The sequence below is a fragment of the Megascapheus bottae genome, chromosome 5 (genome assembly GCF_031878675.1).
Source record: "Megascapheus bottae isolate mThoBot1 chromosome 5, mThoBot2.hap1, whole genome shotgun sequence".
NCBI classification, from domain to species: Eukaryota; Metazoa; Chordata; class Mammalia; order Rodentia; family Geomyidae; genus Megascapheus; species Megascapheus bottae.
In genome coordinates this window covers 82,598,701-82,623,064 of record NC_143513.1, presented here as the reverse complement: position 1 = coordinate 82,623,064, position 24,364 = coordinate 82,598,701, and the positions used below count along the sequence as shown (strand labels likewise).

At 47.9% G+C, this 24,364-nt stretch overlaps 1 protein-coding gene across 10 annotated transcripts in view; it reads left to right on the top strand.

Moving 5' to 3' along the window:
- The window catches only part of Kmt2c (lysine methyltransferase 2C), a 203,292-nt gene extending 181,216 nt beyond the window's left edge, over nucleotides 1–22,076 (top strand). For 5 of the 10 annotated variants that reach the window (XM_090333583.1, XM_090333576.1, XM_090333579.1 and 2 more), the window contains 16 exons: nucleotides 351–515; nucleotides 2,132–2,273; nucleotides 2,403–2,550; nucleotides 4,442–4,620; nucleotides 4,955–5,091; nucleotides 6,451–6,700; nucleotides 7,832–7,971; nucleotides 8,341–8,448; nucleotides 9,482–10,601; nucleotides 11,436–11,572; nucleotides 13,032–13,174; nucleotides 13,432–13,600; nucleotides 18,273–18,389; nucleotides 18,590–18,663; nucleotides 19,307–19,415; nucleotides 20,368–22,076. In XM_090333583.1, the coding sequence (XP_090189709.1) occupies nucleotides 351–515; nucleotides 2,132–2,273; nucleotides 2,403–2,550; nucleotides 4,442–4,620; nucleotides 4,955–5,091; nucleotides 6,451–6,700; nucleotides 7,832–7,971; nucleotides 8,341–8,448; nucleotides 9,482–10,601; nucleotides 11,436–11,572; nucleotides 13,032–13,174; nucleotides 13,432–13,600; nucleotides 18,273–18,389; nucleotides 18,590–18,663; nucleotides 19,307–19,415; nucleotides 20,368–20,460 (3,231 nt within the window). In that variant the 3' untranslated portion in view covers nucleotides 20,461–22,076. The remainder of the gene's footprint in view (nucleotides 1–350; nucleotides 516–2,131; nucleotides 2,274–2,402; nucleotides 2,551–4,441; nucleotides 4,621–4,954; nucleotides 5,092–6,450; nucleotides 6,701–7,831; nucleotides 7,972–8,340; nucleotides 8,449–9,481; nucleotides 10,602–11,435; nucleotides 11,573–13,031; nucleotides 13,175–13,431; nucleotides 13,601–18,272; nucleotides 18,390–18,589; nucleotides 18,664–19,306; nucleotides 19,416–20,367) is intronic. The other 5 variants (XM_090333574.1, XM_090333580.1, XM_090333575.1 and 2 more) reach the window with 5 other exon arrangements.
- The last annotated feature ends 2,288 nt before the right edge of the window (nucleotides 22,077–24,364 follow it).

Genomic DNA, 24,364 nt, shown 5'->3' with positions numbered 1-24,364 from the left:
AGTTCTTTACGCCTTTGTGGTTATTACGGACGGGGTGGCGGGGACGAGCGCCTCACCACCACCAGAGGTGCCAAGCCTCAGTTAGTGGCCTCCTTCTTGCCAAGCAAAGATCAGGAACATGATTCTCTTATGAGACAGCTGGTGGCATCCCTTTAGGACAGATAGAACCAAAGCTGAGGCTTAAGCGGTTACCTGAGGTTCAGTAGTTCCTCTCCCTCCAGCGTTTTGATACTGGAAGTCTTCAAGTCGTTTTCCTCGAGCCTTGTTTGACTTCGAGTCTTAGGGAATTGAGAAACACTCAGTGTTGTTTGTTAATCGTGTACATTACTCTTAAATGTGTTTTTTAATAGCAGCTCTCTCTGCTCCCTCTAATGGAACCGATCATTGGAGTGAACTTTGCGCACTTTCTTCCTTATGGCAGTGGCCAATTTAATAGTGGGAATCGACTTCTAGGAACTTTTGGCAGTGCCACCCTTGAAGGGGTTTCGGACTACTGTTCTCAGTTGACACACAAGGTACGTCACTTCGCCAGGTGCCCCTTTGCTGCGTGTTTGGAGGCTGTGTCCCAGTGGGTAGAGAATATCTTGGTTTTGCATCTAGTTTTGCACCTAAGCTTCTAAGTTTCACTGGAACTTAAGTTGCAGCTGAAAGGCTAAAGTTTTACCTGGTGAAGTTTTTCCAACATGATCTAAAGATGAGAATATAAACTGAGAGAGATACTCCATTGTATTATTCCCTGGTAGAGAATGTACCTGTTCCCTTACAACCTTTACTCCTAAAGTGAATCAGATCCATAGTACAACACAGGAATTAAAGGCATGCCTAAGCTTTTATCTTGAAAAGTGAAAGTAAAAAGTTGTAGATGCATTTTACATAATAACTTAGGTTCTGATTGCAAGTATACATTACTTCCCAGGCTACTAAAATCATATGAAACCAAATCAGGTTTATCTTTTTGTGTCACCTTTCTAACAGAGTTGTGTGTTAGCATCCTAAGAAAGCTTCAGTTCATATCTGACTCAGATACAAAGATCAACTTAAAGTTTTTCTGATGGCTTCTCTTCTAACACTAATACTGACTGAACCAGTTCCTTCAGTAACTGCCTTTCTTATCCTTGGCTGTTCATCAGTTAGAATTCCTCTCGGTGCCAGCTCTTCTTCCACTCACTTTATTATCTTCAAAAAGTGCTGTAATTTCACCTTGCCCTTGACTTGAATGGTCTCAGTGGTAGACTCCAACATTCCTTGGAAGATTAAAACATAGATACAAAATTGGTGACAAATAAAAGGCTGGAAAACATTTGAAAAGAAACTGCATTCTCGCTGCATTACTTTTCTTTTGGAGGATGGTACTAGGCTTTGAATTCAGGGCCTCCTGTCTGCTAGGCTAGCCACGCCTCCTGGCCCTCTTTTTTCCTGGCTATTTTTTAGATAGGGTCTTACTTCCCACCAGGGCCCACTCCAGAACGGCAGGCTTCTAGTCCTTGCTAGGATCTCAGGGGTATGCCACTGCATCCAGCTTCCTTCAGAGAGGTGAGAGTCTCCAGGACTTTCCCATCCAGGCTGGCCTGGAACCTCAGTCTTCCCGTGTCATTTGGGATGACAGACAGGAGTTGCCACCATCTACTTACTGTTTGGTTTGGTTTTCCTTCTTGAGATTCTGGACAATCCAAATTCTACTATCTGAGGTGTAAATTACAGTTCCAAGCTTAACATTCCATAGTCTGAACGGTTTTTTGTTCTTGTTGTTTTCATAGAACTAGGGCATATCTTATGGAAAATTGAGTAAAGGGATTTAACACACATTTATTGATTCAGTTTTAATGCTGCTTTTCACTAGCTGTAACCATGAACTTAAAGAGTTAACATATAATAAAAACAAAAATATTGGAAATTAGTTATTACATGCCCAGTTCTACTGAAGACCTCCTGGCTTTCTCCATGCATTTTAAAATAGAAATAACTAGAAGCTATTTGGAGAAAACAAAATATCCACCTTAATTCTTCCTGGTTGTTTCCCCTTAATTCTGCCTTGCTTCTGTGTACTTAAAATTCACAGAACTAGGTCTTAGCAAGATCTTTGCATATTTGCTCAGTAGCATATAATTTAAAATTTTTTGGTCTCCTGCAGCAGAATAACTTAAGTAATCCTCCAACACCCCCTGCCTCTCTTCCTCCTACACCACCTCCTATGGCTTGTCAGAAGATGACAAATGGTTTTGCGACAACTGAAGAACTTGCAGGAAAAGCCGGAGTTCTGGTGAGCCATGAAGGTATGATTATAGCCGCTACACTTCACGCCTTTGAGAAACATGTTTGAGAAATGTTAGTAGAACTGTAAACTTCGATCCGCATGTCAGCTTGGACCAGATGTGCTTACAATCCTTTGTTTGCTTTCACAGTTACCAAAACCCTGGGGCCAAAGCCTTTTCATCTGCCCTTCAGGCCACAGGATGACTTGCTGGCCCGAGCTATTGCTCAAGGCCCAAAGACAGTTGATGTTCCAGCCTCCCTTCCAACACCACCTCATAACAACCAGGAGGAATTAAGGTGAAAATGATTTCTTTCTCCAAAGACTTTTGTTATTTCCATCTTGAAACTATTTAGCATTTTTAGGAAAAACATGTCAACATGTGAGTAGTAAAAATTGGTGATTAATATTGGGTGACTACTATTCTAGAGAAATAGTTGGGATGTTCCTACTAAATACAATTAGTTTGTGCCATTTTTGTTTGTTTTTTTTGCTGGTCATGGGGCTTGAACACTGTGCCTGGGGATTGTCCCTGAGCTCTTTAGATCAAGGCTAGAGCTCTACCACGTGGAGCCACCGCACCACTTCCAGTTCTTTGGTGATTAATTGGAGATGAGAGTCTCACGGACTTTTGTACCAAGGCTGGGTTTGAACACCAGTCCTCAGATCTCAGCCTCCCCAGTACCCACGATTACAGGTGTTAGCCACTGGCACCTGGCATTTGTGCATTTTTTTGGAAGTCTTATCAGATATATAAAAGGGCAATGGACAGTCTCCATATAAAGTACTTTAGAATTATTGTTATAGCTCTTCTTGGTCCAAAATGAATGAATGATTAGCAGTCTGGCACCAAGGACGTCCTGCTGTGGAAAGATATTGGTCTATGCTTCTAACCAGTTTATACTAGTTATTTGGCCTCAAGATTCTGATTGTAGAGAACTGAGTTCATTTAAACGACCATTATCTCACTGCTTAGATCCAGAGAATCCGTACATACTTTTTCAAATTCTGTGTCTTTGCTTGAAAATTTGTTTTTTAAATACTTAGGCAATACTAGTGATTTGAACTCAGGGTCTCAAGCTTGCTGGGAAAGCACTCTGCCTCTTGAGCCACCATACAACCGACCCTCTCAGAAAAGGGCTGTAGAAAATGGTCACTCTATTTGATGAGACATCCATTGAATCTTTTTTTTTTTTTTTTTTTCTTGGTTGGTTGTGGGCCTGGAACTTGACCTGGGTGCTATCCCTGAGCTCTTCAGCTCAAGATTACCACCCAACCCCTCGAGCCACAGCACCACTTCTGGTTTTCTAATGGCTGATTGGAGTCTTTAGTGCCTGGGCTTTGAAACGCAATCCTCTGGTCACAGCCTCCTGAATAGCTTAAGATTACATTTAATCTTAAATCTATTGTTTTATTAATGAGAAAGCTTGGGTTTAAAAAGAATCGTTTGTGCATGTTTGAAATCCATATCACCTTGTCCTGTACCTGACTGCTAGGAATCTCCAAGGAGCATGCGTGGCTCTTTTCAGCAGCTCTAAAGGGCATCTTGCAGGTGCACATGCTTGATGACATAACAAGGGGGTCTTCTTGTCCCTGCATTCACATGCTGTCAGGAGCCTGTCCTTGGGTCTTCAGTCGAGTGGGAGGAGTGAGGGGAGCAGACCCCTGAGGACCGCTGTGCACCTCGTAGTCTGAAGACCTCACTGTTTCCTTGGTACACTTGAGCCTTGGACTAGACAACAGGGAACATTCTCTTCTTTTTTTCCCCTTTATCAGTTAAGGAAAACCAGAGCCACGGTGGCCATCCTTTCCCCCCTTTGCTGGCACTGTAAGCAGCAGCAGCAACAGCCAGTACCTTGCAGGGGTGAGGTGGGCGCGTGTGCTTGAGGCTCTCCTCAGTCTCAGCCACTTGCAGAGGTGTTGGAGCTCATCTTCTTCCCTGCGTTGTTACATTTCCCGCCTCTCCCTCTTTGGCAGATCCTTCGAATTCAATGCTAGAGTTTCAGTCAGAAGGAAATGATCACACCATTTCCATTAGATTACAGCTAAACCCATTTACTCCTTCTCTCCTCCCGCCCCAGGCTGTTCCTTATTTGACCCTGAACTGGTTGATTTGCTCTTGCGGTACTGTCAGTGCTCGGTGTCCTCGTGGTGATGTTTGCACACTGAGGCGTATGGTTCTCTTTTCAGGCTACAGGATCCCTGTGGTGATCGTGACACTCCTGACAGCTTTGTGCCCTCATCCTCTCCGGAGAGTGTGGTTGGGGTGGAAGTGAGGAGATACCCCGATCTGTCTCAGGTCAAGGAGGAGCCTCCTGAGCCAGTGCCGTCCCCCATCATCCCCATCCTTCCTAGCATCGCTGGGAAAAGTAAGAACACATCGATGACCTGATTATTTCATCACAGGCTGCAGATTTTTCTAATGAAAACATTCTGGTCCTGGGGGCCGGGAGCTTGGCCTAGTGGTAGAGTGCCTGCCTACCATGCACGAAGACCCGGGTTCAATTCCTCAGTACCACATACATAGAAAAAGCCGGAATTGGTGCTGTATCTCAAGTGGTAGAGCGCTAGCCTTGAGAAAGCCCAAGGACAGTGGTCAGGCCCTGAGTTCAAGCCTCAGGACTGGGAAAAGAAAAAAAAAAAGAAAATACTCTGGTCCTGAAAAGTCACTAATACTCTTTCCTGATCTCGTCTGTTTTTAAGGTTTGGAGTCTAGAAGGAATGACATCAAAACTGAGCCAGGCACTTTATTTTTTACATCACCTTTTGCTTCATCCCCGAATGGTCCCCGATCAGGTCTTATATCTGTAGCCATTACCCTGCATCCTGCAGCTGCGGAGGTAAGACATAAACACGAAGTGCCACCGTGGTCAAATGTCTATCAGTGACTTGAAGTGGAAGACAGATTGCCTAGTTGCTGAGGATACAGATTCTGTAAAGATCAGACAGGCACATTAGACATGTAGACTGCAGTCATTAGGCATGCAATTAAACTCAACTAAATTAAAGAAGCTGAGCTCTTGCAGGAGTGGGAAACAGTCTTCCCAGAACCATTTGAGTATTTATAATACGGTTAGTTGGCCATACTAAATTATTCATAGAGGCAAGCCACTGACGAGAAGCCTGCATGCATGTCTGTCCTGTGATGTGCAAGTGATTGCCCCAGCCTTTGTGTGCCTGGTCAGCTAGACCCTTCCCCCTGCCCTGGGAGAAAGCTCATCATACTTACTCATTCTATGGGACATTTTCCACTGACAAAGAAGAATATCAGCAGTAAAAGTTTGAGAGAAACAGTAGAAATGTTCTTCAGGTAGCATCTGCTTACGACGGTAGTGGTTTGCTCAGGACTTGAAAACTCCCCTCCCCCTCCCGCCAGTCCTGGGCCTGAGCACTGTCCTTGGGCTTTCTCAAGGCTAGAGCTCTACCACTTGAGCCTCAGCACCACTTCCTGCTTTTTTCTGTGTATGGGGCACCAAGGAATCGAACTTGGGTCTCCGTACATGGTAGGCAAGCACTCTACCTCTAGGCCAAACTCCCAGACCATGACTTGAAAACATTTTAGCTCTGAATTTTGTAAAGACATTTCTAGGATCCCAGCGTGAGCCAAGCAGCATGGCAGTGTTTGGGCCCTTGTGGGCACTGTTGCAAATGATTGCCAAACAAACCTCTGTGGGGCTTGAACTCTGGACCCTGGTGCTGTCCCTGAGCTCTTTAGTTGAAGGCTAGCATTCTACCATTTGAGCTACAGCGCCATTTCTCATCTTCTGGCGTTTAATTGGAGATAAGAGTTTCAGAGTTCAGTTCCTGGGCTGAGTTTGAACCGTGATTCTCAGTTCTCAACCTCCTGAGTAGCTAGGATTACAGATGTGAGCCACTGCCCCCAGCCCAGCAAGCCCTCTTATAGTGGACACTGCTCAGTGCCCAGGGCCTGCTCCTTTCATGTGCCTGTCTTCCCACCTGCCTGATGCTAAGATCACAAGTTTCATGGCATCCTTGTCGCGGATTTCTGTTGACGAAGGGCGTGGCTTGGACATGGTCCATTCAAACAGTCGTTCCCTGAGACTCTTCCAATAGAGGTTGTTAGCTTTTGCTATTCATGTTCTTTCTAAGCATGTAGTAGTGTATTACGTGTGTACTCCAAACATGTGTTTCTCTTTTGCGGTCTGAGTGGGTAACGCGGTATTGGTGTTTTGTTTCAGAACATTGGCAGCGTTGTGGCTGCGTTTTCTGACCTTCTCCACGTCCGAATCCCTAGCAGCTATGAGGTTAGTAATGCTGCAGATGTTCCCTCCATGGCTCTGGTCAAGAGCCACAGAGTAAACCCACGTGTGGAGTATCGACAGCAGTTGCTTCTTCGTGGGCCTCCAGCAGGATCTGCAGTCCCTCCCCGATTAGCAGGCTCTCACCGCTTGAAGCAGCCTGGTGTACCCTTCCCTCCAACGGGCAATGGTGAGCAGTGAGCGTCTTAACCCCAAATCCAGTCTTGAGGCAGAAGTTAAGCTTATTCTTGTTTAATTCTCTAATTCTTTAACAAGTAGTAGGCAGTGTTGGTGTGTAGTCCGGGGTAAATGAACCTTCTCCGGCTCTTCTGTTCTCTGTGGTGTGATGTGATCTTGCATAAGTTCATGTATGACAGGACACTGTCAGCCTGAAAGGGTTGACGGTGTCCTCTGTGCAGGCTCCTGACCATGGCCTGCTTCCCTTCCCGTGCTCGTGACTGGCTGCTCCATGCAGGGACCATGAGGTTGTCACCTTGCTTGTGCTGTGCTTCCTGATTGTCTCTACCCGCTACCACTCTGCTGGCCCTGTACCTCTGTGCAGGGCAGGCGCCTCCTCACACAGGGCCCAACCAGCCAGTGTGACATGGCTTCCTTTCTCGAGGGCACCTCACTTGAGTGCTTCCTCACCATCCTGCTCGTGAGTTTCCTTAGTCTTGCCTCTGTCCTTATAGTACCATCTCCTAGAACCGGGTCAGCTCGCAGCTGGCCTCTCCGCGTTCTCTCAAGAATTGCCCGTGTGGGAGTTTTGAACTCGATTTCCAATTGCTCTTTCACTCTGGACTCCCCAATCTGCCTTCGTCTCCAGCTGCTCTGTCACTGGGCTCGCCCTCTCTGCCTTCCTCTCCAGCTGCGGAATGCTCCATGAGAGGGCTGGTGCCTTCAGCTCCCCAGGGCCTCGTCTGCGCTTCGCCTCCCCTCTCTCCTTACTTTTCTTTGGTCCTGAATCAGACTTAAGTCTTCTGTATACGTTTCTCTTCTCCTGTGGGACATGTCAGTATCATTATAACTCCCTGCTCACTCTGCTCTCTGAATGGATATAACTCTGCCTTGGTGACAGGTTTGTTTCTCTCATCCTAGCACTTCTTTCTCACCTGTTTGAGAATAGCCATTTTTTCTTTATTTGTGCTGCAGTATTCCATACTAGATGCCATGTAACTGTTGCTTACTAGATAGGATTTTTAATTTGTCTTAAGTACATTAATGAAGCATGTTGAATTGGTTGATACAGCATAATTTTACACCATGTACAACTTGTGTCATTGGTCAGTTTTAATTGCTAATAAATGCCGGTTGCCTATAGGTCTTTCTGGATATAAGGATTCTAGTCATGGTGTCACAGAAAGTGGCGTGCTCAGGCCACAGTGGTGCTGTCACTGCAAGGTGGTTATTCTTGGAAGTGGGGTGCGGAAGTCTTTCAAGGACCTAACCTTTGCAAACAAGGTACTTTACTATTCTTATGGTCTCTGCCCCTGCTGAGTGACCTTGGCAGCAGCTGCTCCTATGGGAGGGAGGGGTCCCTTGGGCACATGGGATGGGGTGGGGGGAGGAGAAGGGTGAAGGACTTTATGGTGTAACACCAGCAAGTATGAGGCTGGGACTTCAGGGTCAGATGGTTATAGCACCCTGCTGAGTTAGTCGTGTGGGGTATGCATAGTAAAGTTGTTCACATTTTTTCTCTGTGGCTAAACAACTAAGTGGTAATTTACTTTGAAGCTAGAAAGCCAGTCCAGATTTCGCACTTCGGTGTCAGTGTGGCTCTTGAGTGAAGTTCTGGCTTGTGATCTCCATGCATTTCTCTTTGTTTTTCAGGATTCCCGAGAGGGCATTAGGAGAATGGAGAAGGACATTGTGTTTTGTAGCAATAATTGCTTTATTCTTCATTCATCAACCACACAGGCGAAAAACCCAGAAAGCATGGTAAAGTTAGGCCACTCTCGCTAAGCAATATGTAATGAAAGAGTTCTGTGTTGTGGAGGTCAAAATGGTGTTTCCTTCCTCACGGATAAAGCTCTATGTAGAGAAGCTGTCAGGTTGATAGAGGCCAGAAATAGCCTTGAAACTATTAGACAAAAGTGGACAGGCATCAGTTGCGTTTTTTTTTTTTAAGTTCAGATAGAACACTAATACTGAAATCATGTATTTTACCAATTACAAATAATTAGCCTCTGAAATGGTTTTAATTGATTTTTATTTTGGTGAGTGGAAAACCTGAAAACTTCATGAATTTTTACTCATAGCGAGCTACTTTATCTTGCACCAGTAAGTGCATCTAACCATGTAGCTGACGACACTGATCCATTTTTAATTGAAGGCGAATGTTCTTGTGAGTATATACCCAGTCATTCCTCCCTCCACACAGTTGCTTTAGTGTCTTTCACAAAAGAATAGTCCAAAGGCAGTAGTCCTCAGCATAACAAAATCTAAGCTATGGAAAAATTACGTTTAGAATTTTAATGAAAATTTGTTAGCCTAAGTGAATGGAGGAGTGGTTCACCAGGTAGTTGAAGTTGCAGCCCGCTCTGGATTTTACTTGAAACATCTCCTTGTTCAGATGGTGGTGTGTGTGCAGAGGTGGTTTTTATGACAGGGATCACCTTCCCTTTGCGTGCATTCATACTAGCTGGTGGCATGGAGCCCAAGGTTCGTGGCCAGAAAGTTCAGGAAATGGGGATGAACTCTTAGCAGATAACACTGCTGAAGTCTTAACACAGCTAGCTAGATTTTCTGACGGCATTGACGATTCTGGCTTCATTTGAGAGGGGGAGGTTCACAAAAGGACAACATTCTGTAGATGGTGATGTGGGAGAAGGATGGGAGGGTCCTCCAGCTCCTCCCTTTGCATTCGCCTCGCCTGAACGCCCTTAGAAGTTCAGGGCTGGCTTGAGCTTTGCCAGAGCCTCCCCTCGACCTGGCAGAAGTGACTTTAGGCTGCCTTCCTTTTGCCTCCCAGGAGCCCACCCCTTCGTTGCCGCAGTCACCTCTGAGAGAGACGCCCTCCAAAGCGTTCCACCAGTATAGCAACAACATCTCCACTCTGGATGTGCACTGTCTCCCCAAGTTCCAGGATAAAGCTTCCCCCCCTCCGTCGCCTCCCATCGCATTCCCTCCTGCCTTTGAGGCCGCCAAAGTGGAGGCGAAGCCTGATGAGCTCAAGGTGACAGTCAAGTTGAAACCTCGGCTGAGGACTGTCCACGGTGGCTTTGACGACTGTGGGCCGCTGACTAAGAAGTGGAGAGGAATGAAGTGGAGGAAGTGGAGCATTCGTGTTGTGGTCCCCAGGGCGGCGTTTAAACCACCCTGTGAGGAGGAACTAGACGAAATTCTGACAAAGCTGGGCACCTCCCTCAAACCTGACCCTGTGCCTAAAGACTACCGGAAGTGTTGCTTTTGTCACGAAGAAGGTGATGGATTGACAGATGGACCAGCAAGGCTGCTGAACCTCGACTTGGACCTGTGGGTCCACTTGAATTGTGCTCTGTGGTCCACAGAGGTCTATGAGACTCAAGCTGGTGCCTTAATAAACGTAGAACTAGCCCTGCGGAGGGGCCTGCAGATGAAATGTGTCTTCTGTCATAAGACGGGTGCCACCAGTGGATGTCACAGATTTCGGTGCACCAACATTTATCACTTTACTTGCGCCATTAAAGCACAATGCATGTTTTTTAAGGACAAAACTATGCTTTGCCCCATGCACAAACCAAAGGGAATCCATGAGCAAGAGTTAAGTTACTTTGCCGTCTTCAGACGGGTCTATGTGCAACGCGACGAGGTTCGGCAGATCGCCAGCATCGTGCAGCGAGGGGAGCGGGACCACACCTTCCGCGTGGGGAGCCTCATTTTCCACACCATTGGCCAGCTGCTTCCACAGCAGATGCAAGCGTTCCACTCTCCTAAAGCGCTCTTTCCCGTGGGCTACGAAGCCAGTCGGTTGTATTGGAGCACGCGCTACGCCAACAGACGCTGCCGTTACCTGTGCTCCATCGAGGAGAAAGATGGACGGCCGGTGTTCGTCGTCAGGATCGTGGAGCAAGGCCACGAAGACCTGGTCTTGAGTGACTCGTCTCCCAAAGGTAACTGAATCGTTGTTGTTAATTCACAGTTCACAGGGTTGTTTTGTTTTTTTCATCGATCAATACTGGTTCTAGCTGCTTTGTGTTATCACATCCTGTTCTTTGCTATAAAGTTGTCTACACATTTGCGTAAGTAAATATGGGATGCCACACAGTTGGTAAAATAAATGTTTGTAGTCTTGTCATGATCTTGAAGCATATGACGAGGTGGAAACTGAGGGAGATGTGTGGTGTCGTGAGGTGTGTGTTCCCATCGGGTAGTGTGGGGGTGGGGGCTGTGGTGTCATGGGAAGGCGTGTATGTCTTAATTGACTTCAGAGAGAAAGAGTATTCTGCAAGAGCCGGGCTCCGGTGGCTCAGCCTGTAATCCTAATTACTCAGGAGGCTGAGGTCTGAGGCTCATGGTTCAGAGCCAGCCCGGGCACTGAAGTCCATGAGATTTTTCAGTTGGCCACCAGAAAACAGGTGGCTCAAGGGGTAAGACAGTAGCCTTGAGCTGAAGAGCTCAGGGACAGCGCCCAGGCCCAGAGTTCAAGTCCCACAACTGACAATTTAAAAAAAAATTTTTTTTTTCTAAAACAGTGTTTTGCAAATAGTATCAATTGGGCTTGTGGTTTTCAAACAGATATTATTATTTAATCAATACAAAAATGATTTAACTCTTAAGTTGCTGCCATACACAAATTTGATGAGCTGCTGCCCAGCAGGTTTGATTAGAAGGTGGTGGTATTTAAGTAGATATTCTTAATTCTCAGTTTTCTACTGTGTCTTGTTTCTCTTTCTGCTTAGTTAAAGGAAGTGGGTTATGAAAAATACTTTCTTGTCCATACATAGGTGTTTGGGATAAGATTCTTGAGCCTGTGGCGTGTGTGAGGAAGAAGTCTGAAATGCTCCAGCTTTTCCCCGCGTATTTAAAAGGAGAAGATCTGTTCGGCTTGACTGTCTCGGCAGTGGCACGCATAGCTGAATCAGTGAGTGTCTCGCTCGCAGGCCGAGTCTCGTGTTGCTTCCTGAGTTACTGTGGCAACTCTGCCACATGCTGTAATACTCAGTTCACACTTTCCAGAGCATGACCTCCCCTGTGGACTTCACGGGTTGTGAGGAAAACAAGCATCGGTGATGCATGTGGAGATCCAGGTTGCTGGCCACTCAGAGGGGCAGCCAACAGTCCTGGCTGCAGGGCACAGCCCTTGTCTGTTCCAGATGAGCTGCAGAGCCCACCTTCCCCTCAGCCTCTGGTGTTCCCTTCCTGGTACTCTCCTGTTTCTTCTTGAATGGGGCAGGCTCCACGGGGCAGGGCACGGTGTGTGCAGCCATTGAATGTCCCTCCCCGACCCTCTGCCTAAGAGATAGTACGCTAAGCAGCCAATCTTAACTGAACCATAGCAACAGAGCACTTTGCAAATCATGTGAGTAGAAAGCATTATCTTCCAGAACAAAGGCAGAGTTTTTGGTTTTGCGTTCTTGGTTTTGGGGGTTTTTTTGTTGTTGTTGTTGTTGTTTTTTTTTTTTTTTTTTTTTTTTTTTTGCCAGTCCTGAGTTTGATTTCAGGGCTTGAACACTGCCCTTCGGCTTTTTCCTCAAGGCTGGAGCTCTACTACTTAAGCCACAGCACTTTTCTATGTTATCTGGTACCAAGTAATCAAACACATGCATGCTAGGCAAGCACTCTACCACTAGGCCACACTCCAGGGCCCTGGATTTGCTTTTTTGGAGGAGGAAAGCCTTGGTGGCCCCATGTGATAAGCTGTTGCCCATGGAGTGGCCCTGCCCAAGTGGCTGCTATCTCTGTGACCCTAGGGAAATATGGGTCCCAAGAAGTGTGTTCTAGAAAATTGCTTTCCAAATAAACCCTAAGCTGCCCCCTGTTCTGGCATATTCCGTGCAGTCCCTCATACCGTGATCACATTTGAAAGAAGGGATGAATGACCAGGAAAGTAAAACATCTAAACGACTTTTAACTTTTTTTCTCTTAGCACTGAGCTTGAACTCAGGGCTTTGCACTTGCTACACTAGTGCTCTTCACTGAAGCTATGTCCCCAGCTCAGACTTCTAATAATGCTTAATTTTAACATTCCAGATGGAAATTGGACATCACTCTCGAATGAAAGAACCCAGTGTGACAGCGCTACCCATGCCTGTTGTAGTTGTCACATGCAAGAGCCACACACATGAGCTTTGCGTGGTGTGGCTGCTGTTTGGATGAATCTTTTCCCACAAAGAGCATTTGCCAGGCTCCCCCAAGTTCTGCTTGGAAATGGAGTGTGCATACTATAAGCAGACAGATCTAACTACAGACTGTTAAATAAAAGACCGTTTTGTTACTGGAAACGACCTAACTTACTTCCCTCTGAGCTATCCTTTGCCTGATTGTGTGGGCTCTGGCTCTGGGGGGATGAGTTACCCTCTTGTGCATTTGCTTCTTTTCAGCTGCCCGGGGTTGAGGCGTGTGAGAACTACAGCTTCCGGTATGGCCGGAATCCTCTCATGGAGCTTCCTCTTGCCGTTAACCCCACAGGTTGTGCCCGCTCGGAACCTAAAATGAGTGCCCATGTCAAGAGGTTTGTGTTAAGGTATTTTGTTTTAACTTCACATAGTACAGCCCAGGGTTTCTAGGCATTTCTAGTGGTCTTTGTGCTTGACTTGTCTGCTGCTTACAAACCCTGCTGTCTGGCTGTGTCCAGCCTCGCTTCCTCAGAGGATGTGCCGTGTGTCTCTGCTAGGCAACTTTCCATGTGTTTCTGTCAGTGAAGCCGCCTGGCTGTCGCGTGCCTTCAGAGGTGTCTTCAGTTTTCCTTTTGTCTTCCTGTTGGCACGCCGTCCTCTGCAGGCCTCACACCTTGAACAGCACCAGCACCTCCAAGTCCTTCCAGAGCACCGTCACTGGGGAGCTGAACGCGCCCTACAGTAAGCAGTTTGTCCACTCCAAGTCATCTCAGTACCGGAGAATGAAGACTGAATGGAAGTCCAATGTGTATCTGGCCCGATCTCGGATCCAGGTGACTGTTCTGGGTTCAGGAAGGGGAGTGTTAGGAGAAGGGATCTTGAGGTCTCCTGGATACAGAGATAGTCTTGTCTGCTTTGTTTGGAAATCTGCTTTCCTTTCAGTCTTTTATTGCGTCACTAGCACCTCCTGTAAATGTTTTACCAGCCCGAGAATCCTATTTTCAAAGGCATATTTAGTCTTGTCCTTTTGGACACTAACAGATAGACCTGGTGCAGATGTCCCCAGCGGGGCGCAGGCCAGAGCACATGTGTGCCACACCCAGCACGGCGCACACACTGAATACAGAGTGCGCATGGCCGCTATGCCAAGCACTTGGAAAACTACCAAGGAAAGTATCTCTACCAGGCAGTCCAGTTTGGGAAGTTCCCTCATCCTCTAGATGCTGCCTTTTTGCTAGATCCTTTGCTATGTTCGGTAAACAGTAGTCTCCAGATAAAGCTTTCTGTGCTCTAAGCATTTAAAGTGACACCTCGGTACCGATTCCTGAGCTGCATCCCTGCACTTGGCTGTTTTGTGTCTCTCTTTGGACTTCCCAGGGTGGAATTTGGAAAACAAGTCCAGTTCCTGGTTCTCCAAGCCCACCTGTCGTCTAAGCTGGTCCCATTCCTGAGGCGTGGCATGGCTTCCTCTGGCCCCAGGAACCCTACCCCAGACACCCTAGAGTTGGGTGATTTCCCCTCTGTCTCTGAAAAGCTCTCTCCCAGCCATTCAGCCGCCTCCATGGCAGACCTAAAATCCCAGTTACACTGGAGGTAGAGATAGGAGGATCACGGCCCAAGGCTAGTCAAAGGGAAAAGCACAAGACCCTATCTGAAAAAGAAGCAAAGCGAAAAGTACTTGAAGAGGTGGCGCACACATCTAGTTCCACCCAAGTTTCCTCATGGTAATTCAGGTCCATGTCCATACCTGGTACAGGTCAGCAGCCCTTTGTCCACATGGATTCCGTTCCTTCCTGCTCCTTGCCTGTGTTCCTGAATGTTTCAGGTCCTTTTCTACTTCGTTTCCTCACTTGATGACCCTAAGCCTGGTGCCTCATGACCATTGATCTAAGAAAGTTCTTTGCAAGTTCCTCCCACGGTTCTCTCGCTGTACCTATGAGCCAGAGATGGGGAGTGGAGCAGACCCCAGGTGGTGGCCGCTGGGAGCTTGTTGTCGCGTTCAGGTTGGAGATTGAGCTGGGGAGGCCCGAGTCAGAGGATTTCGCCCTCCCCTTGTCTTCTGGGTGGTGTCCCCATCTGACCTCTGTCTTAAACAGCCAGCTCGGCCTTGTGTCCTTGGTATTTTTGTTTAATGTCGTCCTCTGACCTTACAGTGTAACCTCTTTCTGGTGCTGGCTATGCCTGTGCTGGCTTCGTGTGCTTTCTCCTGATCGGTCACCTGCTTTCCCTTGAGGTATTTTCACACTGTGGTTCTACTCATCTCCTTTCTTCCTGACGCGCTTGCTGACTAGTATCTTCACTGTATGTTCTAGCAGTTTTGAGAGCTCCGGCCTTGGCATTGCTTTTTTCTTTCCATTCCTCTATCTGCCTGGCGGTCTCACGGGTGGAAGCAGCTATGCCGTACGCTCTGCTCAGATCTCAGATGAAAGCACATCTGTGTGCATCTGTAAAGATCCGGTCGTGTGATCTGTGCTCATTCCTACTGACCGTGTGCTCCTCTGTGATGGTGCTGGAGTAGGAGCAGCCTTCGTTTTCTTTTTACCAGGTTGGTTGCTCACAGCAAGCAATGAGCCGTCGGCATCACGACAAACATCCTTGCAATGATAGTTCCCCACCTCATAGGGGATATTCCCAAACTAAACATCTGCATAAGACTATCTGCTTTCCATCCCAGGGGTTTCTACAAAGATAATCACATGCTTTTTCTTTTTTTCAATGAAGAGAGAGCCGTTCATGTTTTCATGCTTTCCCTTGTGTGGTTGGTGTTTATACCTCTATGTGCTTTTCCAGTCTGACAGGCATGTATGGTTCTGTGGTCTTCATTTTGGAGTGATGTTGTTTTTGTTGTTACTGTTGCTGTTTTGCCAATCCTGGGCTTGAACTGCTCAAGGTTAGTATTCTACCACCTGAATCACACTGCCTCTTTCAGCTTTTTCTGTATATGTGCTACTGAGGAATCCAGGGCTTCGTGCCTGCTAAGCAAGCACTCTAGCACTAAGCCACATTCCCCGCCCACTTAGTTTCAGTTTCTAATTGCTAATTGATGAGATTGTTGTCATGTCTGCCATTTGGGTTCTCCTGAGAATTCCATACTGGGTAGCCTCTATCAATTTTTTTGTTATTGTTCGTTTGTTTTTGCCAGTCCTGGGGCTTAAACTCAGGACCTGAGCTCTATCCTTGGACTTTCTCAAGGCTAGAGCTCTACCACTTGAGCCATAGCACCATTTCTGGCTTTTTTCTATGTATAAGGTACCGAGGAATGGAACCCAGGTCTTCATGCATGCAAGGCAAACACTCTACCACTGCTTATCAGTTTTTGCAGCAACTTGCCTTGTTCAGTATTTTTTTCCTGTAGACCATCTCACGTTCAGAAAGTATTTTTTTTTTTCTTGCCAGTCCTGGGGCTTGAACTCAGGGCCTGCCTGCACACTGTCTTTGGGCTTTCTCAAGACTAGAGCTTTATCATTTGAGCCACGGTACCATTTCTGGCTTTTTCTATTTATGTGGTATTGAGGAATCCAACTCGGGTCTTCTTACATGCTAGGCAAAGCACTCTACTACTAGGCCAAGCTCCCAGCCCAAAAAATATCTTTTTTTTTTTTTTTCTCCAATCGTTCATGGGACTTGAATTCTGGGCCTCAGTGTTGTCTCTGAGCACTTCATCTCAAAGCTACCACCGTATTCTTGAGCCTCAAGGCTATTCTGGTTTTCTGCTGGTTAATTAGAAATAAGAGTCTCACAGACTTTTTTTAGTGCCTGGGCTGGCTTTGAACTGTGATCCTCAGATCTCAGCCTCCTGAGTAGCTAGGATTACAGGCAAGAGCCACTGGCACCTGGTATATTTTGATTTTTATATAGGAAAATATACATAATTTTCTGTAAGTTTTATTAAATACTGTTTAATTTTTCTTTCTGGGGATAGAATTGAAGTTTGATTTCCATGCTTAATGATAGGCAGGCTTTCTACCACTTCAGTTATTTTTCAAGTAACTGACACACCTTAACTTACTGACTGAAATGGGGTCTTGGGGTCGGTCTTGTCCTGATCTGTACCTTTGATTATAGGTATGAGCAAAAGTATGAGCACATAGCAAAAGTATGTTTATGATTTGCGTGTTGGTGGCTCATGCCTATAATCCTAGCTATTCAGACGGCTATGATGTAAGGATTGTGGTCCAAAGCCCACCTGGACAGAAAAGTCTTATGTGATTCTTTTCTCCAATTAACTAGCAAAAAGCAAGCAGTAGAAGTATAGCTCAAGTGGTAGAATACTTGTCTTCAGTGGAAAGTTAAGGGACAGAGCCTAAGTACTGAGTTCAAGGCCTAGAATGGTACCAAAATGTACATATACATGTACATATATACCCATACATATGTGGTGATTTACTCGAGTTATTAAAGCATCATTTAGCTATGTTCACTTTCAATGCCACTGGTATTACTACATTGTCATGGACCGGTATGTGTCTTCTGTTTGCTTCCACTTACCTCTTGTCTGATCTAAACCAGACTCTCGGGTCTCCATGGTATCCACTTCTGAGCCACATTAGAACTGCTCCACACTCACTCCCCCTCACGTGACCCTCCACCCCCAATAAGACCTGCAGGCTCAAACTCACATTAGCACAAGGAAGTGCTAGATCCTGTGAGAGTCGCTGTTTGCCCTGCGTTTTGGTTTTCTGCAGTGACTTGCGTTACAGCCTCTCAAGATACTTGGAGGTGGAGCTCGGGTGGGAGAGGACTGGCCTTGTCTCCCTCTCAGGACACTTGGAGGTGGAGCTCGGGTGGGAGAGGACTGGCCTTGTCTCCCTCTCAGGACACTTGGAGGTGGAGCTCGGGTGGGAGAGGACTGGCCTTGTCTCCCGGGCGCTCGATCTGGCCTGCTCAGTTCCTTGTGCTGCTGACATGCATTTGTTTCCAACTTTTCTGATAGAGCAAAGGAACCTTTTCTTTCTCCTCTTTGCCTTGGCCAGGAAGTCCAGCGTCATACGTGAAAGTGGCTGTTGAGATAGTGTTGTTCGTTCTTTACATTCCTCGTTTCCACTGATTTAGATTCATTCTTCCCAGCCTTACTGAAATGATGGTGTGGCCGGGTGGTTGTGCCCACATGTGGCTGTGGCTGTGGGAGTGGGAGTGGGGGGGGTTCAGCAGTACTGCTTGGGATCACTTACTGCCCTGTGGTTGGTGGAACAGGATGCTGAAGGCCTAGGCACTTCTGGGGGCCTTTTCCCCAGGGGTGGGGGTGCTGAACTTCTTCCAGGAGTCCCGCTCACAGGGGCCTTGGGACGTTGGGCTTTGATCCTCGGGACGGTGTGAAGACTTGTTCAAGACAGGAAGTTCTGACAGGAAGCTTTCAGGGGTGACACCGTCCTTTGGAAAGTGGAGAACGTAACGTGCAGTTGGAGATGGGAGCCCTGGTGGGCTTGGGCTCTGGCTTTCGAGTGAGTCCAGGGAGCCGGGTTCGGGGCGGGAGGACGGGCGGGGACGGCTCGGCTGTCCTTGCAGGGGCTGGGCTTGTACGCTGCGAGGGACATGGAGAAGCACACCATGGTGATCGAGTACATCGGAACCATCATCCGCAACGAAGTGGCCAACAGGAAGGAGAAACTCTACGAGTCCCAGGTAGGCCGCCGCCCTTCCCAGGGCGCTCTCCACCCACGCCACGTCCCCACCTCGTCCCTGTGCCTTCCACACACCTCAGGGGCACGGCACGAGGGCCACGCCGTGCAGAGCTGTGGACAGAAGCCCCGGGTTGCCCTTCCTCTCCTTGCTGCTGTGGCTGTGGGTGGGCCCGGCGCTCACGCTGCCTGCCTTCCCCCTAGAACCGGGGCGTGTACATGTTCCGCATGGACAACGACCATGTCATCGACGCCACGCTCACAGGAGGGCCTGCCAGGTGAGACCCTGCCCGGGCCACGCCAGGGAGAGACGGGGCAGTAGAGCGCCAGCCCTGAGCGAAAGAGCCAAGTGAGAGCACATGGTCCCGAGTTCCAGCCGCACTACAGGCACTGTAAAGGAGTGGGGCGGTGTGGAGACCCGGGGGCCTCATGCAGAAATTGCACCAGCGGGGCGCGCCCCTCGGCCCTTCGCGGATTTTCAGGTAGTGTCTCCGCTTTGGCTCCGGGCCGCTCTTGGACGGAGGTCCCCGCCTCCGCCTCCCTTGGAGCTGGGATCGCAGGCGTGAGCCTCCACAGCTGGCCAGTTCTTCTTGAACTGGCGCTGGGCCTGACTAGTCACTTCGGCAGTGGGAGTCACAGCTGTGAGCCACAGCTGGCGGTTAGGGACCTTACTCACCACGCTAGCCTGGCGCTGTGCCCTCTGCCTCGGCTTCCTGAGTGTTGCGATGATAGGTCTCCACCACTAGGCCTGGCTTAAAGAAAGTGAGTTTTGACAGGAGCTTTTATTTAAAATTGGACATCGTACTCATCTAGTTAACTGGTAACTAGGAACGTAAACAGCGACATGTTTTCCCTGGGAGTTGAAAGTTTGAACTGTTCAGTTGTCGTGGCTGAGCCGTGGTTTTCTGGCCTGGCCTGCAGGTACATCAACCACTCCTGCGCCCCTAACTGCGTGGCGGAAGTGGTCACCTTCGAGAGAGGACACAAGATCATCATCAGCTCCAGCCGCAGGATCCAGAAGGGGGAGGAGGTGAGGGCCTCGTCTGCTGTGCACCCTTCTTCCATGGGGCAGGGCTGCCCTCTTACAACCCAGGAGCCCTCTGTGTCCTTCACCTTTGACCTGGGACCCCGTCATGTGCCCACACCTGAGGTTAAAAATCCTTACACCCGGGCCGGGAGTTTGGCCTAGTGGTAGAGTGCTTGCCTAGCATGCTTGAAGACCCGGGTTCGATTCCTTGGTACCACATACATACAAAAATGCCAGAAGTGGTGGTGAGGCTCAAGTGGTGGAGCTCTAGCTTTGAGAAAGCCCAAAGAAAATTCGCTTAGGCCCTGAGTTCAAGCCCAGGACTGGCAAAAAAAAAAAAAATCCTCACACCTGTAATCCTTGAGATCTGAGAATTGCGGTTCAAAGCCAGCCCGGACACGAAAGGCCGTGAGACTATCTCCAGTTAACCTCTAGAAAACCAGAAATGGGGCTGTGGCTTAAGGGTAGGGTGGTAGCCTTGAGCTGAAGAGCTCAGGGTCAGCACCCAGGCCCAGGGTTCAAGTCCCATAACTGACCAAAAAAAAAAAAGATCCTAGCACTGCCGTTGCCTCGGCTGGTGTCCAGCCCGGCCTGTGGCAGTGACTGCTGGCCCGGTTGTCCCGTCGACCTTTCCCAGCGCCGGCATTGTGCGTGCAAGGGTGTAGCGGGGGAGACCACACCAGAGTCTGCATGGCCCTCACCGCTGTGGCATGTGCTGGGTCCCTGGCCCTGGGTCTGCTCTGAATCCAAGGTGCTGAGAGCCGAGTCTCAGGGCTCACCCAAGCCCGCCCTCCCTCAGGGTACTGGGGAGGAGGGTGGAAGGGGAGCCGCTCCCTAAAGTAGGTCATGCTGGGTAGTGGACCTTCCCCTGGGGTGGGGGCCTCCCCGGGTGGCAGGGCTCCTTCAGCCCTCGAGGGCGGGCGCTGCCGCGCTGCTCACCGGTCTCTGCCCGCAGCTCTGCTACGACTACAAGTTCGACTTCGAGGACGACCAGCACAAGATCCCGTGCCACTGCGGGGCCGTCAACTGCCGCAAGTGGATGAACTGACCGCCGCCATGGCCCGCGGGACGCCCAGCACTTTTGGTTTCCTTCTTCCTCCCCTTCCTCCCCCGGCCTGGGTGGGCCACCTTCTTTTCGTTTGTCTGTCTGTTCGTGTTGTTCGTTGTCTCACCGAGGAGAACTGTCACGGGGGCTCAGAGCCGCCGGCACCCGGTGGGGCTCCCCATGAATGTAAGAGACGTGCGCCTGCCGCCGGGCCTCCCCCGGGCCCCTCCGGGCCACCCCGGGCCTCCGCCGACCTGGGCCGCCGGGGACACCACTGATGAAGGAATGTACCGAGATGGCTTCCTTAGGGCTAGAGCTAAGGGATAATAACTTGCACTAAATACATTTAAATACTTGATTCCATGAGTCAGTTTATTGTAGTTTTTGATTTCTGTAAAATAAGAGAAACTTTTTGTATTTATTATTGAATAAGTGAATGAAGCTATTTTTAAATAAAAGTTAGAAGAAAGCCAAGCTGCTGCTGTTACCTGCAGAACTAACAAACTCTGTTACTTTGTACAAATGTGTAAATATTTTGAGAAAAAAAGTACAGTATAAAAATAGTTATTGACCAAATGCTCCAGGCTGCGGCAGCTCGGTGCTTATAAATGTCATAGGGATGTCACAATACAACGATCCTCTGATCAAACACGCCATTACAGTTACCTAACAACCAAAAGCTCATCCTCGTGTTTGGATTTTTTGGAAACCATGTCTCTTGTACTGAATTGTTTTCTACACCTAACTTCTGACACAACAAAGCAAATGCTATGACTACAACTTTTATAGCTGTTTTGGTAATTTAAACTAATTTTTTCATATTATATTGTTGCATCCCTACTTCTTCAGTCAGGTTTTTTTGTGCTTAAAATTTGTGATAACTGTGAATAACTGTTAAAACACCAATGGAGGCTGAGCTTTTTCTTCAGCAGAAGTAGTTTTGACTAGACCACAAAGAATCACGTAAACATACTAGAATCATGTAGCAGGAATTTAACCTAACTCCTTAGCCTATTTAAGACAAAAAATTGAAAAAGAAAAAAAGAGAGAGGGAAAGAAGCAACTGCTCACGGCTGCAGGCCTCCGGCAATAGGGTTTTTCGAAGATGTAATTTTAAAATGTGTTTGTATGAACTGTTTGTTTACATTTCTTTAATAAAAGAAAACACTGTTTTGTGTTTGCTTGTAGAAATTTAATCAGCATTTTGAACCAGGTTAGCTTTTTATTTTGTACTTTTAAAAATCCTGGTACTGACACTTCACAGGCTAAGTAGGAAATGAAGACGTTTGTGAGCTGTCGGTACAGCCAGTGATGCAGCTCGGAACCTGTAATGTATATGGCATGATGTATTTTTATCTTACAGAATAAATCAATTGTATATATTTTTCTCTTGATAAATAGCTGTATGAAATTCGTTTCTTGGATATTTTTCTTCTCTTGTACAAATTCTGACATCCTACCAGTATTTGTCCTCCCGGGTTTTGTTGTTTCTGTTCTGTATAATAGTATCTAATGTTGGCAAAAATTGAATTTTTTGAAGTATACAGAGTGTTATGGGTTTTGGAATTTGTGGACACAGATTTAGAAGATCACCATTTACAAATAAAATATTTTACATCTATAAACATTGCCTCAGGTCTTCTGTTAGTCTTGGATTGGAATTCACCGACTTTCTGGTACTTCAGCATTACTGGAGCCAAATGGATCCTGCCTGCCTCCCCTCCTCTCCAAGCAGAGCTGGACCCCTCAGTAGAGTTCTCCCTACCTTTGGGCACCACGGCGCTTTCCTGGAGGAGCCGCCCCTCCTCTGGCAGGGCTGAATTCTTGGCCACATAAATATTTAGGAGCCAAACACAATCCTCATCGGGAGGCTCCACACCCGTGTTCAGAACCCCTCGCCCTGGCCATGAGGACTCAGCCCACCATCAACAGGTGACCTTCCGCCATTGGCCGGTGTCACCCACACATTTTCTCCACTGTCTTTCCTGGAGTTTTCCTGATTAAACGGAACTCAAGTCCTTGGCAGGAGAACATGTGTCTCTGTGCCTGCTTCTCACACCCACATGCCAGTTTGGGGATCTCCAGTTCTAGCCATGTTTCCTGTCTGAACGTTGGTAGGTGCCAGCTTGCCATCCACCCACACAGCTTGGCCATCTTATCGAGCATGCTCAGAACACTTTTCGTAGGCTACAGTTGGGCAAAACTCTGCTGATGATCTGTTGAGTCTCAGTTAATTTGAACCATGCAGAAAGGGAAGAGCAAGGGGCTGTGGGGCTTCTGCTGCACTAAACTAATAGGTAGAAGTCTGGTTCGGCAGTGTCGGAAGCATCCCCGACCACGTTCCGTGCGTGGACAGCCCCACTGCTTCCCATGGAAACGCCGTCTCCCCGCTCTGCATCGCCAGTGCCTGCAGCACTGCTGACAGAGGTAAGCTTGGGCCTTTGGACCTCGGTTCTTCATGACATGAGTTTCCTGCAGTCTTTCCATGGGGGCAACTCTTTATGGCTTGATGCATTTTCCCTTCATTTCTAGTTCTTTTTTCAAAACCTGTGACGTGCTTTGTAACTGTGAAAGTCACAGAATCACACAGACAGAGCTAATGGCTGGTTAAAGCAAACAGATGGTGTGCAGTGCAGGGAAACACAGCGTGGGTACACATGGATGCTTCATGCCCGAGTTTGTTGTGAGGGATTCCCATCCACCACTGGAAGTGGCTCAGCATGGCCACGGGGCTCGCCTGAGAAACGGAAGCCTCACCTGGTCTCCTCACCTCGGGGAGTCCTTCGGTGTGCTTTCTACATCGTGGTGTCTTGACGTAGACGAATCAATTTGGCTTTCTTCATGTTGCCCTTCCCTTTTCCTTCTGCTAAGTGTTTTCTGTTTTATCTGGCAGTAAGAAAGCTGTTGTAAGCATCCATGTTTGTTCTAACTCCTGTGACTGGACGGACACAAAGATCGGTCTTCCCCAATTGTAGGAGCTACGTTTGCTCTGCACCTTTCTCGCCCGTCATGAGATCACCAGTCTTCATCCTGGGTTAGTAGTCTGCTCTATTGGGGTGGGTGGGCCTCATCCTCACAACCTGCATTTGCACTTGGTTGCTGGTTAATTGGTGAAGTGTCTCATGATTTGTCTGTTTAGACTGGCGTCAACACACAATCGTCAAGTCTCAGCCTCTTGAGCCACGGTACCTCGCAAAATAGCCTTTTTTTGACCACCAACTGGAAATGTGTTTATCTCCGGTGGCTGGGGAGCTTCCCACGGTAGGTGCCGACGGCCGCATCCCTGCGTCTGTGAACCTGTTGCCCGGGCTGCCTTGGAACCTCCTAGGATCACAGGTACGCGCAGCTGCACCTGACCTGCTTAACTCACGGGCTTCTGATTCTGCTGCACCCTGCACGGCTCGAGTTGACGTCTTGTCGATATCCTAGAAGAGTCTGTCAGTAAGTGGCTTGTGCATTACGTGACTCGGCAGAGTGCTCCGTGCGGGTCCATTTGGTGGATGGCATTTATTTACGTTTTTGCAGCATGTATTTTAGACGTTCTGCTTTCAGGTACCTATGTTCTCTGCTGGATTATTTCCCCTTGATTAACCCACTTCTTAACACTTGTGACTACCCCTAATATATTTTCAGCTGAGACATACTGCTCCATACTCAACATGTCACAGCATGCATGCGGAAGCTTGACTGGAGCCTCTTCATTATCACTGGTGCCTTATTTTACAGGGAGCTTCAGATTATATGGAGTTTTATGGTTGGTCCTGGATTCTACACTCTGCCTTTTTGGTCAGTCATTGAGGCTCGAACTCGGGGCCTGGGTGTTGTCCCTGAGTTCTTCTACCATGTTGAGCACAGCACCACTTCCAGTTTTCTGGTGGTTAATTGGAGATGAGTCTCATAGACTTTC